Raw genomic sequence first — 15,214 nt, forward strand, 5'->3', positions numbered from 1 at the left:
AAGAGAGGGTCTGAGTTAATGCATCTTGTTAAATTCTTAAGAGATTTTTCAGTGGTGGAAGCAGTAGCTCCCCAGAAAAAGGAGTCAAACCACTCCCCTTTGATTGACCAGTCGGGTCCTGCTGTCCTGAAAGCTGCACAGCAGAATAACTACCTCTAGAACAACAGATCTTGATTATCAGACAAGAAAAAGTCAGATATGGAATTCTGCTGTTTTACTGAACCTGCTGTCTCTGCTTCATTAAAGGATTGATACAGAAGAATGGATTGCCACCATTGACGCATTGCTTTCTAAAAGTTTTGATGCTTGTCAGTGGCTAGTTGAATATTTGGTTGGATCTGAGGGACGAGAGCTTGTAAAGTAAGTACCAATATCCTCTCTCAAGTCAATATAAGTAACATTTCTTAAAGGTGTGGTTTGTCATTTACTAATAAAAGTAGAAGAGCTGTTCAGTATCTTCCGTATCCCTTAATCAGATGTTTAGAAATAGTATTTGTCATTATCTCATTGCTTAATTTTTCATGAAGAAGCCAATAAATATAATAAAATAGTGATATCAACTTAAATGGAGTAACAAATGTCTAATAACCTAGCTTTAGTGATTGCTTTGAAATGCATCTTGAAGAGTTTGTGGAGGTCCTTACTTGTTTCTGCTACAAGAGGAAGGGAACAGAAAACATGATTAAATGTATTTTAAAAGATTGTTGCAGGTATTCTCAATTTTGTTTCTCTTACAAAGATGTAGAAGCTAAAGTATATGCTTTGAGTAAGTTCATCTACCCACTGACTCCTCTACAGTGAAGTCCCTAGATGAGCAATTTAATGGGTCGGGTTGCTCAGAAGGATGTTTCAAACAGCTTTTATTGTACTTAATAGAAGGGGAAGGTAATTTGTGTTCAAGAAACAAAGCCCCCCTTTCCCCCCACCCCAAAATGTGCTAGTCAGGTCTTATTTCAGAATGCCTTTCATTGAGAAATCTCAAGTTATTTTTCAGTTCTCAGCTTTTTATGAAGTGGTTGTTTACAAAAGTTCCTCAGCCTAGTTTATTTCTTTCTTAGAAGCATTTACATTAAATTCTTCTTGCAGATTGTTGGGTTTATCTTGCAATATTCCAAGTTTTCAGTGGGGATTTCCACAGCAACTCTTTTGAGCATAATAAATCCAGGCCATTGCTGGTAGCTATTAGAGTTTAAATGATTGGGGAGCTCACAACTTAATACTGCCTTGTTCTGGGATTACAAGAAAATTTTGTTTTGCATCCAAGGCTCTTTTAACTTTTTAGCACATATTCCAATGTATTAGAAAACTTCATGATCTAAGTTTAAGCATTTTCTTAATTGTATTAAATATTTAGATGATAAATTATAATTACTTTGAGGGAATAACTCTTCAGCTGTCATACTACAATGATCAGGTGATTCATGGGAATATGGTATATTTCTAGCTAACTAGCCATAATAATCACTAATTGAAGCAAGGAAATTCAAAGTTGATGTTCCTTCCATAACTCTAGTTGTGAGAGAACCTCTAACTTTGAGTGGCTCTTCGTTTTTCTGCATCAAACTCACCAGTGTTTAAACAGAGTTCTCTCTGAATTACCTATGTGCTTTGGGGTATTTTGGATTTCATATCAGGAAGTAAGTTTGCTGGTTCTTGTTCAGAAAAGGAAATATCTAGTGTTTAGGCATTTTCAAGGCACCTGTCGTGTAATCTAAGATGGAAAATGTTGGAGAGGAGATGAAAGGAGGTGGTGGTGATAGTTATGCTGTTACGAAATTGCTTCTTGGATTTTTTGTATTGCTAGAGAAGATTGTATGGTAATCATGCCATGTATAAGATCATCCATTGGTGAAGGCGACTGGGTGGGGAAAGTGTGCCAGCTCTGAGAAGTTGAGGCAAGATCCCATTTAATCACTTCTTAGTGGCCTAGAACATATGCTAGGAATCTGCTATGCTACCCTACTGTATGCTATGTATAAAAGCGCTGATTGAAGAAGGTTGATGCTATATGTATAGATGTCTCTTATGAATTGTACTATAACTTCAGTTTGGTCTTTTAAAGTGATAAAATGCAGTTTCACTGCACTAAAAAAATAAATGCATTGGAAATTGCAATAGGAGCAAGCATGTGAACGCAAGCTTCAACTCTTGTCCTTTTACATGCCAAATGCCAAATTTAAACATGAAGTAATAGAGTAGACAAATCAAAGATTTGATCCCAAGCTCCCTTCAGCTTTGTTGTGTATTTTCCAGGACTTTTCTGCTGGAGTGCAGTGTAAGAGAGGTTCGAATTGCTGTAGCCACCATTCTTGAAAAAACTCTAGACGGTGCCTTGCTTTATCAGGATAAGGTCAGTGATATTTCATTCTGAATTAGTGTATTGATTTTTGTAATGTTATAGCTGTCACTGTATTGCCAGAAAATACCGTGCACCTCTGTTAATGACCAAAGTAGAAGGCTTTAATAACCTCATTCTCCATAGTTCTTCAGTTCTTGAATCTCTTCATGCTCATTTCTTCTAGCCACGATAATGCAGTGTACACCAGTCTTAGACTCCCAAGTTGCATATTTTGAATGTCGGGTACACATCATGAGATCTCAGCGCTCAATCTATATGTAAATAGCAGTTAAGTTTGCTGGGGAATGACATGCACCTTAACTTTAAGGTAACAGAGGATGGAAAAGTCTCGGGAGCAAAATCAGGACCTCTACATGGCTTTCATCAATTAGACAAAGGTCTTTGACTCTGTCAATTGTGAAGCCCTGTGAAAGGTGCTGGCCAGATTTGGCTGCCCTCCAAAATGTGTTAAGGTCCTACGGCTTCTCCATGATCAGGTGACTGCCATAGGTCTCTGTAATGGCCTTGAGATGGAACTTTTCGTCATAAAAACTGGGGTTAAGCAAGGATGCGTTATTGCCCCAACCCTGTTTCCATCTATTTAGCAGTCATTTTGGACCTCATTAAAGATCACCTCCCCAATCACCACATTAATGCCAGCATCCTCATTGAAGCCAATCTCACCAGCATGGAAGCAATGATCCTCATGTACCAACTTCGCTGGGCTGGACATTGTGTGCGGATGCCAGACTCTCTCCTCCCAAAACAAGTCCTCTATTCTCGGCTCACCCATGGTCAGAGATCCCGTGGTAGTCAGAGGAAACTCTACAAAGACACACTCTTAAGAAAACTGATGTGGACATCACAAGCTGGGAAGAGCAAGCCACCAACCGATGCCAATGGTGTCATATCTTCCCTCAGGCAGTGGCCCGCTTCAAGGAGAAGTGCCTTGCCCTCAAAGCTGAAAAGAGAGAGAGGAGGAAGGAAAAAAGAAATAACTTGCTCCCAGCAGGCTGCTGTCCTGCCACAAAATGTCTGTACCTACTGCGGGCAGATTTGCGATTCCAGGATCGGACTCCTGAGTCATCTCAGGACCCATATGTAAATCCATGGTAGAGATCATCCTTGAAATCAAGGGATTGCCAATCAATCAATTTTAAGGGCTCAAGTTTAGTTAAAACACAGTATTTCCTGTAAAAATATATAAATAACATTCAGGTTTGTTGTGTCAAAGAGAAGCTGACCCCACAAAAAAATCTTGAAAAATTTTGTTTGGAAATCATTCTTTGTCATGTTTTGATTTATTCTCTTTTGATATTAACAAGAGTGGTTCACAAATTCAGAATCTAAGAGTTACCTGCAACTGCTTCCCCTTCCTTATCTGAAGTCAGATGTGTCTGACATAAGCATAGTATAGTACCCTAGAGTGAATATAGATGCAATGGTGATTAGAAGATTAACTTTGGGTGAAAGAGCCTCATTAGGTGAGCTTTTTCACAATGTTCCTGCTTACATGCAACTGTCCCTAGTAATACCACAAGGGAGAAACCACAAGAAATTATGAAACAAGGAGTAGTTTCAAAACAGTGGTGTCGTTTTTTTCCGGGTGGGGCAGATGAATTTAGACCTACTGTCATACAATTGTCCTTGAGTTGTAAGAGAAATTGAGAAAATATGATCACTGTTCTGTGCTGCTAGCATATTTCCATATGTTGCCAATGGGCTTTTAAGCTAGTCTTAATTGCCAGACAACTGTTCACAGCGGGAATTAATTTCCTAACTTTGTATATTGACTTTTTCAGTGAATGATTCTGTATGATGGATTAAGATAACACTCTCATGGGGAGGAGGATGTTCCTACCCCTTTGGGCCACTTTTTAGGAAGTTGTCTAATTAAGCCCATAAGGAAAGTCTGCTAAATGGCCCAATGAGACACAGCTGGCCAAATTCCATTTCTCTGAGCAAGTTCTGCTGAATGTTGATACTTTGCTTTCATTTTCATAATGTACATAATATTACTGTCTGAAAGGGGAAAGCTGGTTTTGACTGTGCTTCATCCTGGTTTGATTTTTCTCCTCACAATAAGTACATCCGAATATAAACACAGTGGTGGTCACTAGCCCTTAACCTTGATAGGGGGTGTTTTGAATGATTTGTACAGTAGACAATTGCCACTTTAATTTAAATATTACTTTTTGACAGTTAAAAAGTCTGCATCAGGTAATGGAGGTGCTACTTGCTCTGCTGGATAAAGATGTTCCCGAGAACTGTAAAAACTGTGCCCAGTACTTTTTCCTGTTCAACAACTTTGTACATAAGGTAACTAAATGAACTAATCACTTTTCAAATGATTTTAATTTTAAAAGGACACGAGAAAAGGAACTGGTTATGGATACTCTAGAACCAATTTAAGAAAACAGTGGTAATGAGAACTTTCTACAATTCAAATGAGTAAAACTCCTATCTCTGTAAAGTACATGATTTTTGAACACTAGATTGGGACAAAAGAGTATAGAAATACAAGCAATGTATGCTTGTTAATCCCTGCCTGTGCTGCTTAAGTCTAAATGCAATAATTTGACAGTATTTAAAGAAAGAAGCTGAAAGGGTTTGCGGTGGAAAGCTGAATAGCAGAGAGGATGGTGCTGTACATCACAGCATAGTTTCTTATTGTTTTAAAGCCACACAAAGCTTACAAACCACTAAAGCAGAATTTCAGAAAGCATCCTTTATTCAGTGCTCTTGCTATATGAAGGTGTAGCTTATTGATAGAGAAACACTTTTTCGTACGTAGGGAATTTAGAGTCTAGCCTATGCAGCAAATTACTTTTGCTCCTAAAAAATGTCATTCTGTATCTGTACAACAATGTAACTTCGCATTCTGTCTTTTGACAGCAGGGTATAAGGGCTAGCAATCTTCTTCTCCGACATTCTGCTTTAAGGCATATGATCAACTTTCTCCTTGGCCCCAACCGGCAAAATAACCAGGTAACGCCTAAATGGCATGTATGTCGTGTGTGCTTAGGTTGGCTATTCCCATATTTTTCTTATGCTTAAGTCAGAGGACAGACTTTTCATGAGGTTTAAAAAGGAGTATTCCTCTGATTATTTTATCATTTTCCTTTAAATCTGTGCTTAAACTCCACTTTTGTCTGTATGAATTGATGTTTCGTAGCTGTGATGGTCTGAGTGGGTCTTTATTACATGTAATACAGGAAGTTTCCACTGCATCCAGAGAAGAAAGTTATAGATGTTTGGTTTCTTTGAATTTGTTACTACCGATGTAAGTACACTACCGATGTAAGTGATGTATATTTTGCTCCATGCTTTGCCAAACAGAACCGCAGGTGGAGTTCAGCACAAGCTCGGGAGTTTGGATTCCTTCACAATACTGTGGCACTACTTGTTTTGCACTCTGATGTCTCCTCACAGAGGAATGTGGGTAAGAGTTACCTTTCAGTTTTTATATGGCACTTTGCTGATGTAATTACATCTTACATTTGTGGAGGGAACTAATTTTGTCATCATTGGGGAAATAAAATTGCCTTGAACATTGAAAGTGTGTGTGTGTGTGTATGTGTGTGTGTGTGAGTGAGAGATGTACAGTTGAGCCCACGTGTTTTTTCACCTGTGTACATGTAGAGATACTTGGATACTGTGATGAACTAAAAATATGGCTGGCACTCTAGGAATATGTGAATATATCATTTTTATAGCACCCTGTCATCCAAATGTCCCAGAGAGTTTTACTAGCATCTGTGAATTAAGCCATATCAATCCAGTCTGGGCCATGTACAGACACGAGCAGCTTTCAACATTGTACTTTGCTTGCATTTTCCATATCCCTTCCAGCCCTTTCAAAAGGATATTTAATTAGGTAAAGTTAAATGAGCAGTTAAGTATCCAGCCACCTGCAGCAGGAAAGACGCTCCTGTTAAGCTAAGTGCTGTGGAAGGGATAAAAAGACAAAAGTTGGGATCCTCAGTGCTTGAAGTGGGACTTTAGAGATATCCCTTCCCTCATTTGAAAGAAAAGTTTCAGTACTGAACAGGATTGTTAAATTTGCCAAACTCTGAGATGAGAGTGAGGTTTTAAAGCACTAGAAAGGTGTTAAGCTCTGTTGCACCACTTGAATGTGGTGGTAGTGATTGTGTTAAAACTTGATAGAAGTATCCAAGGTTAATCTATGTAAGTCAACTTGTTTGCTGTGGCCTTTTAGCACTTTATTAAGTTGTCACTGGGATGCTGACAATGTAGTAATAAATGGTTCATTTTCTGTGCTCAAGAGATTGTGTGGTGATGTCTATTGTAGGTGGTGCAGCACTTGAGATGAAGGTTCTTGGAAACTATTTGCTGCCAACAGAAATTGCAGCAAACTCAACATTGTCACAGAATGATAGTGGTTTCTGAAGTGCAGAACAGTGTTATATCCGTGGGTTGTGTTCTGTTTTTCTTTTAGCTCCTGGTCTCTTTAAACAGCGTCCACCTCTTAGCATCACTGCCTCAGGTCCACTTCTGTCCCTCCATGAAGAAGTGGAAGCCTTGTTGTTCCTATCTGAGGGGAAGCCCTACTTACTGGAGGTAGCTATTGTGCTAAATGTCTCCACATTTTGTGTGTTTAAAAGCTGGTGTTACGTTGGTTCTTTGAAATATCACTAGACCTGAGGTATAAAATGAAAATTTTAACCTTTGGAACACACATCAGAAAAATATCAACTCAGCCTTTTTACACTGAGAAATTTCAATAAAATAGCTCATAAGTGGGTTGCAAGCCAAATTATTGTTGAAGGCAAGCTTAGCAGAGATTGAAAGCAGTAATATTATGGAATGCTGTTGGGGGTGGACTGACCTGACCACCGTGGGATAGAAAGCAAAATTACATCCCTTCTGAAGGATACTAAAAAAAATCCCATAATACTATAGCTGTGTTGAAATGATATGTATCTCTCTTCGTTAGGTGATGCATGCGTTCCGGGAGCTAACTGGATCATTGTCCATTCTCATTGAGATGGTGGTGTACTGCTGCTTTTGTAATGAGCAATTTTCCCTCACCGTGCTACATTTCATCAAGGTACAAAGCTAATCAAAGTAGATTTTCAGCGTATGGTCTGTTCCAGGCTTTGAACTTAGGGTTGTGTTCCAAGGGCTTTAAATATTTTTGTGGGGATCTTAAGTATAGTCTGTACACCTCCTTGGAGTTTCCTTTAGGTTTTAAGGTTCAAATAAATAGTTCTAAAAGTTTTTTTTTTGTAAACTACAAACAAGGAATGTTAAATATGTTATATTTGAACTATTATTAAATTACATCAGATTTATGCTGGTGTGTATTCTACCATCTGATGAATTTTGTATTTCTAACATACAGAACCAGCTGGAAACTGCCCCCCCTCATGAACTGAAAAACATATTCCAATTACTTCATGAGATATTGGTAAGTGAAGAGTAAAGACTTGTATATGAAGCACTGCCCAAGCAGGCTGGATTACGTTTAACTACCTAACTGAAGAAAGGCATTATTATGGTGGTTACAGTTCTGACACACACATCCTATAATCTTTCCTCCTTTCAGCTGAGGGTTTTAGTCTGTTGTATGCTGTGTTACTTACTCAGTACTGCAATAGTGAAATACTACAAGTCTTGTTTTTTTCGTTTTGGACCTGAAGAGAATCAGGTTCATGATTCTAAAGAATGATAGGAGGGAAAACAGCACAATAAATTTAATGGATTTCAAGAAGGCAGACTTTACCAAATTCAGGGAGTTGGTGGGTAGTATCCTATGGAAAGCAAGTCTAAGGGGAAAAGCAGTTCAAGAGAGTTAGCAGTTTTCAAAAAGACATTAAGGGCACAAGAGCAAACTATCCCACTGCATGGGAAAGAGCAGAAGTATGGCAAGAGACCATCCTGGCTTAACCAGGAGCTCTTCAATGATGTGAAACTCAAAAAGAGTCCTATAAAAATTGGAAACTAGGTCAGATTACAAAGGATGAATATAAACAAATAACACAAGTATGTAGGGACAAAATTAGAAAGGCCAAGGCACCTAACAAGATTAAATTAGCTAGAGATATAAAGGGTAATGAGAAAACATTCTACAAATACATTAGAAGCAAGAGGGAGACCAAAGACGGGATAGGCCCGTTACTCAGTGGGAGCGGGAGAAGGGGAACAATAACAAAATGTGGAAATGGCAGAAGTATTAAATGACTTTGTGTGTTTTTCATCAAAAAAGTTTAGTAGCAATTAAACATCTAACTTAATGAATGCCAGTGAAAACGAAGTAGAATCAAAAGCTAAAATAGGGAAAGAACAAGTTAAAAAACATCTAGACAAGTTAGATGTCTTCAAGTCACCAGGGCCTGATGAAACGCATCCTAGGGTACTCAAGAAGCTGAGCCATTAGCTCAGGGGTGGGCCACATCAGGGTTGCAAAGCTGTATGGAGGGCCAGTTAGGAAATGCTGTGCCTCCCCAAACAGCCTGGCCCCCTCCCACTTCCTGCCCCCTGACTTCCCCCTCAGAACTGCAGACCCATCCAACCCCCGCTGTCCCCTGAGTGCCCCGACCCCTATCCACACCCCTGATAGGCCCCACTGGACTCCGATGCCTATCCAACCCCCTGGTCCTCTGACTGGCCCCCCCCCAAGAACTTCCAACCCCTCCCTGTCCCCTGACTGCTCCTCGGGACTCCCTGCCCCCTTATCCAATTCCCCACTCCCTGCCCCCTTCCCATGCTGCTCAGAGCAGCAGGAGCTCACAGCCCCGCTGCCTGGCCAGAGACAGCCATGCCACTGCGCTGCCTGGCAGGAGCAGAGGGCCAGAGCTCTGGCAGCATGGCGAGCTGAGGCTGCGGGAGAGGGGCCAGGGGCTCAGGAGCTGGGAAGGATGGTCCCGCGGGCTGGAGTTTGCCCACCTGTGCATTAGCGATTATCTTTTGAAAACTCAAGAAGGACAGGAGAGATTCCAGAGGACTGGAAAAGAGCAAATATAGTGCCAACGTATAAAAAGGGGAATAAGAACGACCCAGGGAATTATAGACTAGTCATCTTAAATTCAGCACCTGGAAATATAATGGAGCAAATAATTAAGCTGTCAGTTTGCAAACACCTAGAAAATAACGTAATAAGTAATTGTCAGCATGGATTTGTCAAGAACAAATCATGTCAAACCAACCCGATAGCTTTCTTTGACAGGGTAACAAACCTTGTGGATGGGGGGGAAGCAGTAGATGCAGTACATCTTTACTTTAGTAAAGCTATTGATACGGTCTTGCATGACCCTCTCCATAAACAAACTAGGGAAATACAACCTAGATGGAGCTTCTATAAAGTGGGTGCATAACTGGTTGGAAAACCATTCCCGGAGAATAATTATCAGAGGTTTGCAGTCAAGCTGGAAGAGCATAACGAGTGGGGTCCTGCAGAGATCAATTCTGGGTCCAGTTCTGTTCAGTATCTTCTTCAATGATTTAGATAATGGCATAGAGGGTACACTTACTAAGTTTGCAGACAATACTAAGCTGGGAGGGGTTGCAAGTGCTTTAGAGGATAGGATTAAAATTCAAAATGGTCTGGACAAACTGGAAAAATGTTCTGAAGTAAATGGGATGAAATTCAATAAGGACAAATGCAAAGTCCTCCCCTTAGGAAGGAACCAATCAGTTGCACACACACAAAATGAGAAATGGCTACCTAGGAAGGAGTACGGCAGAAAGAGATCTGGGGGTCATTCAAGCTAAATTTGAATCAACAGTGTAACACTGTTTCAAAAAAAAAAAAAAAAAAAAAGCAAACGTCATTCTGGGTTGTATTAGCCAGGAGTGTTGTAAACAGCACACACGAAGTAATTCTTCCACTCTACTCCATGTTGATTAGTCTCAGCTGGAGTATTGTGTCCAGTTCTGCATGCCCACATTTCAGGAAAGATGCAGACACGTTGGAGAGAGTCCAGAGAAGAGCAACAAAAACTATTTTAAATGTCTAGGAAAACATGACCTATGAGGGAAGATTGAAAAAAATGGGTGTGTTTAGTCTGGAGAAGACTAAGGGGATCATAACTGTTTTCAAGTACATAAAAGGTTGTTACAAGGAGGAGGGAGAAGAATTGTTGTTCTTAACATCCTGAGGATAGGACAAGAAGCAATGGGCTTAAATTGCAGCAAGGGAGGTTTAGGTTGGACATTAGGAAAAACTTTTCCTAACTGTCAGGGTAGTTAAGCAGTGGAATATATTGCCTAGGGAGGTTGTGGAATCTCTGTTGTTGGAGATTTTTAAGAGCAGGTTAAATAATCACCTCTCAGGGATGGTCTAGATAGTACTTCATCCTATCTTGAGTACAGGTGACTGGACTAGAAGACCTCCCGAGGCCTCTTCCAGTCCTATAATTCTGATTTATAACACAAAAATCTGAAGAACCTGAGACCATGTTTATAATGAAGAGGCGATCTTGCAAGTACCTCTCACATAACACTAAGTTCTACCAACCTTTTTTTTTTCTTCACAGGTTATTGAAGACCCTTTACAAGTAGAGAGGGTCAAATTTGCATTTGAGACTGAAAATGGATTGCTAGGCAAGTAGGCTTACTGTGTGAAATGTCATGCTTTCCTTTGAGAAATGTCCAAATAACCTATTGGTTTTTATATCTTGCTGAACTGAAGAACCTCTTTGTGGAATTAATTTCACATGTTATCCAAAAGCAGAGTATAAGAATATTGTGGTGAAAGATGGGAGGAAATGGACTCTTATTTCTCCCAAACAAAACAAATCATTGAGCTGATAGAGGGATGGAGCACATGTACATCAGGGAAGGCCATTCAGAGTTCAAATTCAGATCAGGCCCAAACTATTGAGGGGCGGGTGTACACACACATATACAGTATTGTCATAAAGGTCCTCTCCCCAGCCCCATTCTGCAATATAGTCCTTGCACTGGAGACAAGGAGGAAAAGTGGTTAGTATATAGGAAGCAACCTATATACTAATATTAACATTTTTGGCCTTTGCCTAGGGGGGAAAAAAAGATGTGAAGAAAATGTGAAGTAAGTGGAAGAGATGGGAATTTCTCTGAGTTTGCTGGTTGACTTTCAACCCAGTTGCAAAACAGATTCCTTGAGAGAGTCTCCTCCTTACACATCTTAGTATTTTTGCTGCTTCCTCCAGTCTTCCTCCCTTATGAATATGATGATCCCAGTTCTGATTCAATAATCTTACCAAGGACTGGATGCATGCTTCCTGCCTTTAAAAGAGTGTAAGCCTATATTCAGGCCTTAGGTCATCCAAATGCAGGCTCTCCATAGCTAAGCTTTCTCCCCCCCCCCCCCAGTACCCCATGAGTCAAGGTTCTTTCCCCCAAAGCTTCTCTGACCTGGAAGGTAAAGTTCAGGGGCGGAGGGAAGAGGGGCAGCAGCCCTAACCTCATATGGAATGATGGTAGAACTTTCTCTTACTGTGTGGAATATGACACACACACACATACAGCCCCATCCCAGGATTTGGTTCTAATGTGTGCTGTCCCCTTCTAATAATGGTATTACCAAGAGCTCTCTCCAGTCAGCAAGTTGCTGAGCCCTTCCCCACCCCTTTAAGTGGTGGCACTTTAAAGGCTAACAGATTTATTTGGGCATAAGTTTTTGTGAGTAAAAAACCCACTTCAGATGTATGGAGTTTTTTTTTACCCACAAGCTTTTTTTACCCACGAAAACTTATGCCCAAATAAATCTGTTAGTCTTTAAGGTGCCATTGGATTCCTCATTGTTTTTGTGGATAAAGACTAACAGGGCTACCCCTCTGATAATTGCTTTAGAAGTTTTAGCTCCAGTTGGAAGTTGGTGAGCTGGGTCCTTTATCCTGGCTTTGATCGTTAATTTGCTTCCTAGTAGATGGAACCATGTAAAAATCTGTAGTAGGATGGATAAGAGGAAGATAACAGTATTACCAGAGATTTACAGCTTGTCTGTAAATGGCAGTTTGAAATCCAGGTACAGTGCATAAAATTGCCTGCAGTTTTACTTTGATCTAGGTTAGACAGAAAGGAGGTTCAGATAAACTGTAAGAATCTTGAGCAGAATTAGTACTGTTAGCATGAATATTTAATAAATGTCTAACATTTCTGAAAGCTCTGATAAATTATAGGATGCTGGTAGTTTTTTTTTTTTTTTTTTTTTTTTTACTTTAGCCTGATGTTTTCAATCCAATTTGTAGCTGTTTGTATCGCAAAACTGAGTGTGAATTATGTTCTAAATATTTCTGTTCTTTTTCGAGTGCTTGCTCGTGTCACTTCCATTCTAGGTGGGCCCGCGCCCATGTGCACAGTAGTCAGAGATGTTTGCCTTGGCGGTATCCGTAGGGTCAGCTGTGGCGCCCCCTTAAGTGCCAAGCTCATGCGTCGGTATATCAGGCCCTGCCGGTCCTATGTTCTCTCAGTTCCTTCTTACCACCCGTGATTAGTCAAAGCTCCTTTCCTTGCATAGCAAGGGCTAGTGGTTTCGTCTCTTCTGACTTCGAGCCTTAGGGCCTTGTAAATAGTTGTTTACAGTAGTTAGTGTTAAGTAGTTGTTAAGTGTAGTTAGAAGTTAGAGTCCCAGCGGGGACTTCGCCCCAGGTTTAAGCCCTGCGTGGACTGTAACAGACCTATGCCTGTAAGTGACCCCCACAGCAGCTGCCTTAAGTGCTTGGGGGAATCACACATGAAGGACGAGTGTCATATTTTTAAAAATTTTTGACCCAGGACTCAGAAAGAGCAGGATATTCATTTGCGGGCTCTCCTCATGGAGAGCTGTCCTTTGTCTGGATTCCGAGCCATCCTTCCAAGACTCGCCTAGTACCTCGGTCTCGGTGCGCAGTGAACCCCCAGCACCAGGCTCCACCCAGCACCGCTCCCCATCGCTGGTGTCCAGAAAGAAAACAAGCATGGCTTCCCGGGACTGGGTAAGAAAGGCCATCCAGCAAAGGACCCGATTCGGGCTGCCCTGCCACGCCAGAGCCATGTGGACGTGCCTCCCCGGTCAGGGCCCTTAGACCCAAAGGATCCACCACCAACTCCCGGAACCAGTAGGGGACCCAAACTCCTGACTGCATCAACACCTTCCCAAGCTCCCCCAGTGCCAAGAGAGCAGAGGCCTCTGCCTGCGCCACCTTGGCAGCACTGCCAGTGGCCAGCGCAGTGGCCTTATTGGAATGCATGGGACATGCCAGTCATGATGATGCCCCCTTCGCACCACTCCTCAGCCGCTGCCTTGGAGCAACAGTTGGCAGCACCAAACTTGGTTCATGAGTTGCACTCAGAGGTTTGGGTAGAGGAGACTGCACCCACCCCTAAACCTCCTTCCCCCACGGGGGATGATGCCCTGGGGCCTCCCCCATTGATACAGTCATCTCTTCATCCCCAGACGAGGCAGGTCACGGGACTCTCAAGAGCCAGCACACCTAACAACTTTAAAGAACACCAGGCCCTGTTTCAATGGGTGATCGAGAACTTGGGCCTAGAGGTGGAGGAGATGGCCAAGTAGGCAGACACCTTGTTCAACATCCTCTCAACCTCTATCCCGGCCCATGTTGCTCTACCAATGCATGACGGGGTCCTCAAAATTGCTAAGACCCTCTGACAAACCCCATTTTCCATCCTTCCCATCTCCAGAAGGGACAAAAAGAAGTACTTTATCCCAGGACGATCTGGCCGTTCACATGAACGTCGGGTAGCTCAGAGCAATTCGCCTGGCCTGCCAAGCTTTCTTGTCCCACCTGAACGGCAAGGTTGTGCAGGCCCTGTCGAACAACAGCACCCATGATGTATTACATCAACCGGCAGGGCGGTGCCAGGTCTTTGGCCCTTTGTCAAGAAGCTCTCCGCTTTGGGGATTTTTGTGTGGCATGCCATTCATCTCATATCTGCGTACCTGCCTGGGACCAGGAACATCTTAGCAGATCACCTTAGCAATACTCTCTCCTCTCACCACGAGTGGTGCCTCCATCTGGAGGTGGTCAGCATAATCTTCCAGAGGTGGGGGGACTCCCCAGGAGGACCGGTTTGCATCCCAGCAGAACAGAAAAAGATGCATGTTCTGTTCGATTCAGGGAATGGACAGAGGCTCCCTATCAGACACCTTCCTCATTCTGTGGTCAGGGGCACTGAGGTATGCCTTCTCAGCAGTGCCACTGATTCAGAGTCCTTGTGAAGATCGGGCAAGACAGGGTGAAAGTTATCCTAATAGTCCCCGCGTGGCCTCGCGAGCACTGGTTTGACACGTTGCTGAGTTTTTCAGTAGCCACCCTACTGCAGCTGCCCCTCTGGCCGGATCTGCTGTCACAGAACCACAGCAGCCTTTTGCATCCAAACTGGTGCAGTGCTGCACTTGACAGCTTGGCTACTGCATGGCTAAGCGCGGGAGAACGGGCATGCTTGGCCTGTGTCCAACAGGTCTTTCTGGATAGCAGGAAACCATCAGAGCAACTTACCTGGCCAAATGGAAAAGATTCACATGCTGGACCTTGGAACAGCGTATTCAGGCTGAGCAGGCCTCGTTGCAGGAGATCCTGGATTAGCTGTTGCACCTCAGACTCCAAGATTTGTCCTAGTCGTCGATCAAAGTCCATCTGGCCACTATCTCGGCTTTTTATCCTTCGTTCCAAGGCAGGTTGATCTTCGCTCGTGACATGACGGCACGGTTTTTGAAAGGTCTGCAGTGTCTCTACCCTCACGTCCAGGATCCTATCCCCTCCCTGGGACCTGAAATTCATGCTGTCGAGACCATGGGGTTTCCATTTGAGCCGCTGGCTTCCTGCTGTCTCCTGCTTCTTTCCTGGAAGGTCTCATTCCTGGTCGCGATAACATCGGCCCGCAGAGTGTCCAAGATCAGGGTGCTTACTCTGGAGCCAACCTATA

The 15,214-nt window shown here is 42.4% G+C and overlaps 1 protein-coding gene across 4 annotated transcripts in view; it reads left to right on the forward strand.

Moving 5' to 3' along the window:
• Positions 1-15,214, forward strand: part of USP24 (ubiquitin specific peptidase 24) — a 115,091-nt gene that overhangs the window by 93,734 nt on the left and 6,143 nt on the right. The window contains exons 54-63 of one of the 4 annotated variants that reach the window (XM_043520519.1): positions 247-360; positions 2,254-2,350; positions 4,541-4,657; positions 5,234-5,326; positions 5,678-5,780; positions 6,798-6,919; positions 7,296-7,409; positions 7,704-7,769; positions 10,837-10,903; positions 12,213-12,348. In XM_043520519.1, the coding sequence (XP_043376454.1) occupies positions 247-360; positions 2,254-2,350; positions 4,541-4,657; positions 5,234-5,326; positions 5,678-5,780; positions 6,798-6,919; positions 7,296-7,409; positions 7,704-7,769; positions 10,837-10,903; positions 12,213-12,226 (907 nt within the window). In that variant the 3' untranslated portion in view covers positions 12,227-12,348. Of the gene's footprint in view, positions 1-246; positions 361-2,253; positions 2,351-4,540; positions 4,658-5,233; positions 5,327-5,677; positions 5,781-6,797; positions 6,920-7,295; positions 7,410-7,703; positions 7,770-10,836; positions 10,904-12,212; positions 12,349-15,214 lie in introns of those variants that run through there. The other 3 variants (XM_038412987.2, XM_038412986.2, XR_006283190.1) reach the window with 3 other exon arrangements.

This window comes from Dermochelys coriacea, chromosome 8, assembly GCF_009764565.3.
Source record: "Dermochelys coriacea isolate rDerCor1 chromosome 8, rDerCor1.pri.v4, whole genome shotgun sequence".
Classification (NCBI taxonomy): domain Eukaryota; kingdom Metazoa; phylum Chordata; order Testudines; family Dermochelyidae; genus Dermochelys; species Dermochelys coriacea.